The sequence below is a fragment of the Oryza sativa genome, chromosome 6 (genome assembly GCF_034140825.1).
Source record: "Oryza sativa Japonica Group chromosome 6, ASM3414082v1".
In the NCBI taxonomy this organism is placed as follows: domain Eukaryota; kingdom Viridiplantae; phylum Streptophyta; class Magnoliopsida; order Poales; family Poaceae; genus Oryza; species Oryza sativa.
This window is the reverse complement of record NC_089040.1, coordinates 13699019-13706742: the sequence shown is the minus strand read 5'-3', so window position 1 is coordinate 13706742 and position 7724 is coordinate 13699019. Positions and strand designations below refer to the sequence as shown.

The 7724-nt window shown below is 40.2% G+C and overlaps 1 protein-coding gene across 1 annotated transcript; it reads left to right on the top strand.

The window, feature by feature from the left end:
* The first annotated feature begins 225 nt into the window (after nt 1-225).
* Nucleotides 226-7276, top strand: LOC4340947 (uncharacterized). The gene is made up of 13 exons (XM_015789023.3): nt 226-372; nt 444-539; nt 631-708; nt 3051-3131; nt 3226-3445; nt 3537-3595; nt 4714-4763; nt 4854-4941; nt 5027-5263; nt 5349-5441; nt 6101-6205; nt 6440-6556; nt 6788-7276. Exons 1-13 carry the CDS (start codon nt 307-309, stop codon nt 6863-6865), a joined length of 1368 nt encoding a protein of 455 aa, XP_015644509.1. The 5' UTR covers nt 226-306; the 3' UTR covers nt 6866-7276.
* Nucleotides 7277-7724: the final 448 nt, after the last annotated feature.

Below are 7724 nucleotides of genomic sequence, written 5' to 3'. Positions count from 1 at the left end.
GCCCTCTAAACCCACAATTACTTTTTTTCCCCTTCTTTCGTTTTATTTAGTTTACTAATTCTATTTGCGGGCCAAACAAGCCGCCTCTGGACCATGGGCCGATTCGTGCTCGGGCCGGCCTGTGTACGTGAGGCTGGCACGGCACAGCCCGCCACCGGGCCGTGTCGGGTCGGGCCGGGCGGCCCATTTTGCCAGCTCTCCCCAAACCCCACCATGGTGAGCAGCAAACGATCTCTCCTCCTTCCCTAGTCCAGACTCCCGACGCGACCAAGCGCCGCCGTCGCCGACGCTTCCCCGCCGTCGGAGATGGACTTCCAGGTCGTCGTCCTCGCCGGGGGCACCTCCGAGAAGCTCTCGCCCCTCGTCTCCAAGGTCCTCTCCTCCCCACCGCCGTCTTTTAACTCCGGCGCCCTAACTGTGACCCTCTTCCTCTTCTCCCGCAGGATGTCCCCAAGGCGCTCCTCCCCGTCGCCAACCGCCCCGTGCTCTCCTACGTGCTCGACCTCCTCGAGGCCAGCGACCTCAAGGACATCATCGTGGTGAGCGCGCGAGCTCGCGTGTTTCTGCTTGGACGCGGCTTGAAAAATGGTGGGGGGATTGTGGCTGATGCGGGTGTTTCGCACGGTGCAGGTGGTGGAGGGGCAGGAGGCCGCGCGACTCGTCGGAGCTTGGGCCTCGAGCGCCTACCTAGACCGCCTTCTCGTGGAGGTGAGCTCGAAGCCTAATTTGGCTTTCGATTGATTGAAGTATGATAGACCCTAGGTGTTTCCCTTTGCTGTCAGAATCAGCTGAATTTATATTCATGTTTCTTTCTTTGTTAGATGTCATGGGTATCTATGGGCTAACTTTTGCATAGTTTGCAAAAGAATTTCTCTTGTGGAGATATCATTGAATCATTTTGTTCAGGTTGCTGTATTGTATGGATGAACTCCTTTTAATTTTCGTGTATGATGGAGTTTTTTTCACGGAGATAGTCTCGTGGTGCCGTGCATATTATACAGTTGTGTGCTTGCTTATCTGGGTTCTCAAGGTAATGATATTAAGAAGGTTTGAATGCTAAAGGAGTTATGGTATATGAAGCAGCATGATATGGTCAGCTTCAGAAAGCATGATATAATCAAGTTTCCTAGTTCTAAGGCTGTTATGATTATTTTTTAGTGAAAATTGGTTGGCTAGGTGTATTTATTGTGAAATCAGTCAAAGGGCCTGTTTGGGGGAGCTTTAGATTCTGAGAAGCAGCTGTTTGGTAGCCAGCTTCTAAAAATATGGAAAAGCTTTGAAACCCAGCTTCTCCAGCTTCTGGCTTCTTAGTTCATTTTTCAGAATCTGTAACTACAGATTCTCAGAAGCTGTGGACTGTTTGGGGCAGCTTCTACCAGAAGCAGCTTTTGGGAAAAGCTGCAGCTGGGACAAGCTCCCCCAAACAGGGCCAAAAAGGCTGTGTACCTATTCGTCTAAATTAATTGAAATGCTGCCCCTCTATGTTCAGTGTCTGTCCAATCTATTACGAGCTGGCCTTTTGTTTTGGAACCAAAGGAAAACCCCAGTGGCAGATTTGTATTGCGAAAGAATGAAGCCAGTGTCTACTGACTACAGTTGGCGTTTTACATCCCAGATAAAGCTTATTTATTAGGGCATGCGCAATGTATCTTACCCAACTAGTAAATAAGATGGGCCCCATGACCAGGAGGTAGTAAGCTGCAACTCTTCTCACAATGCTTATATGAGTGTAGTGGTAAACAAGGTGGGGTCCACCTGAAAAAATCCATCCATCCCAACCCTCCATTACCTGGATCCTGTCAGAATCTTCATATTTTATTTGGTTGTTGCCGGCAATAGCACAAATACCAGGTAGTAACTACTACCTCTTCCCACAATGCTTACTATTGGGTAGTAGGCTTGAAATAAATGCTTGTTACCTGGTTTTTTGCCACATTGTGGTTGCTCTTAGGAATTTCCACTATTCTGCATTTCCCTTTGAACATAAGATCTACATTGTAGTTATTGCAATCTCCAATCCCGCCCTGTCCTTTTAAGTTTGGGGCATTTGTAAATTTGCCACCGGTTTTTTCAATATTGCAAGGATGCCACTCGAATGACAGTTCTAGTGGCATTTTTGCAATTTTCTAGTGGCAATTTTGCAATAACGATTCAAAGTAGTGGTAAATTTGCAATTGCCCCTTTAAGGTTCAAACATAGGCGAGCAGTCTAAATGGTTAGAACTTACAATATTTCACATAGCAATAGAGGAACATAGAACATTGTTCATCTCTTTTTGTTTAATATCGTAGTTTGTTTTTCTTAGCAGAGCGTGGTTGATTGATTGGACAAATTAGATGGGCACATTCTGCTGATATCTTGCATGTTAAGTTGTTATTCGTTGCTTTTGTTTGAATATTTGACATCCATCACAATACGTAGTTTAACATTGGCTTGTGGCTAACTGGCTACTTGAATACATATATGTGTATGAGCATATTTTGATGCACTCTTCTGCACTTTTTTCACTTTGATACACCTTCCAACAGAATGAAGCTAATTCAATATCATAAGTCTTCTGTGAAACTTAAAATAATGTGTGATTGAAGTCTTTGCCCTGTCTAATCATTGCTTTTCATTAATATGTTATAATATGAAAATTTCAGCTTCTGATAGAGAGTTAGAGACACAGTCAGCATGATGTATTGCTAAAATCCTCCATTTTTTAGCGGCTTCAACTCCTTGGGTTTATGTTTGGATTTCATTTATATTTTTGTCTGTGTTATCTTCTAATCATTAGTTTTAGTTGTCCATTAGATTTTTTCTTTGGTTCCTCAAATTAAAATAGGCCAATTTGCCTGGTACCATCGCAAAAATCATGGAACTGGAAAATACTAATGTATCTGTCATTGATGTGGGTCCAGGACCCACATGCCATTCTCAGATACGCTCGTATTTTGCAACTCACATATCTCAACTATAGTATTTTCCGATTTTTTTTATTGAAATAGGTCTCGTGTCTATGTGGAGTGTATCAGTCTTTGGGAGTAACTTATCTTTCTCTTGTATAGGTTGTGGCAGTTCCAGAGGACATTGGAACAGCTGGTGCACTACGAGCTATTTCAAAGCGACTGACTGCAAATGATGTTTTGGTAATGTTAATGCTTTTATAGAACCTTAAGAATGCTAAAATATGCATGCTAAGTGTAATGTAGATATTAATGTATTAGAACCTTGTTACAATAGGTGATTAGCGGCGACCTAGTAACTGATGTACTTCCTGGGGCTGTTGCTGCTACTCATAGAAGAAATGGTGCCGCTGTTACTGCTTTACTATGTTCTGTTCCTATCAGTGGTCCTTCAGATGCTGCTTCTTCTGGAGGGAAAGATAAAGCTAAAAAACCAACTCGACTGAATATAGTTGGGCTAGACATAACAAGGCAATTCTTGTTGCATATTGTATCAGGTTTGTATGTCTTGTTAAAAAGGTTTTAAAGTTGATTAGTAGCTGTTATTCATGAATCATGATTCATATGCTTGTCGATTCCGACTGGCAGGAACCGATGTTGAAAAAGATGTACGTGTTTACAAGCGAAAAATCCGAGCTGTAGGCGAGGTACGGAACGTGTAACCCTGTATATGAAATGATTTTGTTTGCTAACAGAAATATATATTGGCTGTGCTGCACTTGTTATGTGCCATAACACATGACATGTCACAAAAATATCTGGTAAAAAAATATGTTGAGTGTGATAGAGATTTCAAAACTTAATTTTAGTTTTTGAGAAGAGCTCAAGACATATCTCTATTCTTTTGGTTCTTGGTAGGCACAATAAAGTTTCTTTGTAATGGGTTCAAGGCAATCAAACTTTACTGAGACAGGCAGTCAGGCACTGTATAACAGGCTTCACCATATAATATATCCTGCATTATTAGTATTAGCAAATTCTTTTATATGGCAGCAGGGAAGGAATAGTCAGAAAGCGCGCTTTCTGGTCGAGCAGGCTTGATCTGCATGGCGAGAGGCTTCTGTTATTACTGCTTGGTGACAATAAAGAAACATAGAGCACTGAGGGCATATTATTTTAAATAGAAGCGCCATGAGAGGGGTCCCATTTAAAGTTTAAAACTCCTGTTTGAATAACATCCAGAAAAAGCAGGACTCAAGAACAAGGCTAAAGCTTCATATGCTCCTTTTCCCTATAGGATTTAAAGTTCTCCATTTCTCCTTTGGTTCAAAAAGGGCTTCATGATTTTTATTGTGGATACGTGTGCATTCTAAGGATTCTTGCTTTGGGATTTCATATAAATCTTAACTTGTCGCTATTTCCCCCAAAAGATTACCTCATCCAAACACATTGTTAAGGGTAGTGCACTGACTGACTGGAGCAGTACATCTAATAAGTGGGACCTGACAAAGGAGGGAAAACTTTTTAGAGATATTAGCTGAGTACTTCAGAGTTCCTTTTAAGGATAGTCATTTTTGTCTATGTATTCTTGCATTAATTTAGTTGGAAATTCAGAATTGTCTGAGCATGACTTGTGATGACCATGAATGATTGACAGGGCAAGTGACTGTGTGGACAATAGTTTTATTTTCACTGGAATGTAGTGTCACGTTTCGAATTTGACTCTATCATCCTATTCTATAACTTGAATGCGGGAGACTCGAATGTATTCAGTTAGAGTTTTCTATTGTATTGTAATCTTAACTAACCATCTTCCTCTTGCTAGATGGAAATTCGAAGTGATCTGATGGATGCACATCTGTATGCTTTTAAGAGGTAGTTGAGTTGTTCTATTTCCCTTTAGTTTTGTGTGGGCAAATGTCCCAATGCCCAATCCAGTAATATCTTGCTGTCTGTTGGTCACAGGACAACATTACAGAATATACTGGAAGAGAAAGAATCATACCGTAGCATTAGACTTGAAGTCCTACCATACTTAGTGAGGAGTCAGTTGGTATGTTCGTACTCAATTTCTTGTTGTTTGATGGTCTCTTAACTCTATTTCTAAGCACTTCATAATTTTGGTCAAATTTGTGTAGAAATCATCTTCATCAGGAGGTGAGGGAACAACCGTTGATGAAACTGGCGATACTACAGTTCCATCCAATAGTCATTTGCAGTGTCTATCACAGCATCGCATACTTGCACCATCTGCTTTTAAGAAAGATTTGTTATCATCTGGAGGAACATATAGGTGCTGTGTCTATATTGCTACTAAAAGCAAGTACTGTCATCGTTTGAACTCCATTCAGGCATACTGTGATATCAACCGAGATGTAAATTTCTCATCCTGTAGTAAATGCCAATTTTTTTTGTTGCAATATTGCTGTTCTTACTTGAATGCTAACCATAATTTAACAGGTTGTAGGGGATGCTAGTCACTTGTCCGGTTATTCCTTCTCTGCACAGAACAACATCATCCATCCAACTTCTGTGCTTGGATCGAAGACTACAGTAAGTCTGATTTCATAGCTATTTTAGTTTTAGAACCATGAAATGGTTGCTGAAATACATAAAAAATAAAAGTTAAATATAGAATGCGAACATTCTTTATTCAATCAAGTCTTGTATGTGCAAATTTACATGTGTTGGATTGAAGATGATAATGTTCTCTCTGCTGACAAAAAGTGACTAGTGTTCCATTTTAACATGGCCTCTAAAATGATTGGATCTTTGTACATAGATACTAGGACTAGCAATAATATTGTATGACTTTAGATAAGTACTAGAGAGGGAAGCGTAAATCTATCAGTGCTGGCACTTTTCACTGTTACAACTCAAGTAGAATACTACCTTCATGCTTCATAAATACTGCATGGGATCTTTGTTATTTTTTATTTCATTTGAACTCATTCTTCCAAAGTATTTTCCTTACAAAACCAGATTCTTTAATTCAATTTTTCTTTGATGAGAAGTTCAGTATGTTTGTCTGATCCTGGTTGCTGGAATGATGAATCTTCTTTTGTAGTGTTGGCATTGAGGACCCTATGTTTTAATTTTTTTTGTTAGATTAATGAAAAATAGCAATTCTCTCTATTCTGTTGTGTCAAAACTTCTTAAATGACGAGCTTCTATTTTGGCCTATTTTCCTTGTAATATTTGATTATTTATAGATCGGACCACAATGCATGCTTGCTGAGGGTTCACAATTAGGTGACAAATGTAGTGTGAAGCGATCTGTTATTGGCCGTCATTGTCGAATTGGTTCAAATGTAAAGGTAATAATACTATTACTTTGTTGTTTCATGCCAATTTATTACAAATTCCTTTGTTCTACTTGATAGTATCATTTGATAGCTAGTAATCAGTATATGCTACCTTGCCACTGTTTTTATATCATAGTTTCAATGCAGTAGGTCATTTGGTGGAATACTACAACTAATTACTTCTGATTGGAGATAAAAGTTTCTTTGTTGATCTGAACATTTAATTATTATATTCCTTTGTTTTAGATTGTCAATTCTGTCGTGATGAACCATGTGGTTATTGAAGATGGTTGTCACATACAAGGTTCTGTGATATGCAATAATGTGCAACTTCAAGAACGTGCTGTTTTGAAAGATTGTCAGGTACCTATTTTTTTCCCTCTTTGTGCACCAATTTTACTTAAACTTAGAAGTGATTAAAACTTTAGAGGGGAAATGTTTTATTCATGTCAAGCGGTGAAGGTACAGTTGATGATATTGCTTTTCACCCTTGTATATATAAAATAAAAATGAATAATTTTATATTTAGCCCTGTTATAGAGACGCCACATTGAAATTGTCTTTATAACCTTTTATATGTTGAAATGATTTCAGGTTGGTGCTGGTTATATTGTAACTGCTAGCAGTGAACACAAAGCAGAATCTCTCAGCAAGAAAGTAGAGCGATTTTGATAGTGTGGTTGACCTTGAACAATTTTGTTTGCTAAGTCAGATACAGCCGTACAAGGAGTTAAGAAGGGAGGGGGTAACATGTATTTCGAAAAAATGATTTCACCGTGATACCCCAAAAAATAGTGTGCTCTTGTCTATTCTAACAGATTGAGCTTGGACTTGACAGTTGAAGCGCTTCTAGCGAGATTGATCCATGATATTATGAGTAAACTATGTGTATCCGTTTGTTGGCCCTGTTCCTGTTATTGATTTGTAATTTTCTTGTCAATTTGGGTGGTACAGTAATTCATTTGGTACACCAAGGTGGTTCTTGTCGCTATTTTGTAATACATTATGTTAGCTTTGGGCGGCTTACTCCCTCCATTCCACAATATTACAACCTAGTAACGGATGAGATATTCTATTTGTTTAGATTTATTGTATTATGAAATGTCTTATCCGGTAGGACAGAGGGAGTAACTGCTACTGTAGCGATAGAGCCTGCTTCTAGGCGCACAGGCCTGCTAATGGACCGGTGCGTCCTATGGTGTACCTAGGCAGATTAGCACCACCGCCGAAACAATCGCTTGCCCTCTCATCGTGAAAGCCCAAGCTAGCCAGGGAGGAATAGATATCGTTGCCTACGCCGATTCTCCTTCATTATGCTCCGCTCTGTTAGCCGTCACCCACCGCGGAGAAGATGCCACCATATGCGCTGATTCCCCTATGCCGGATCAAGTGAAAGGGTATCATTGTTGGTTTAGGGTTCAGGGGTGCCACCGCTTTGTGGCCAACCTTCCATTTCACTGGAGCGCCACTACCGGATCAAGCGAAGCCTCGACAAGGCATACCCTGTGTAGCGCCTGCAGCCAAGATGGAT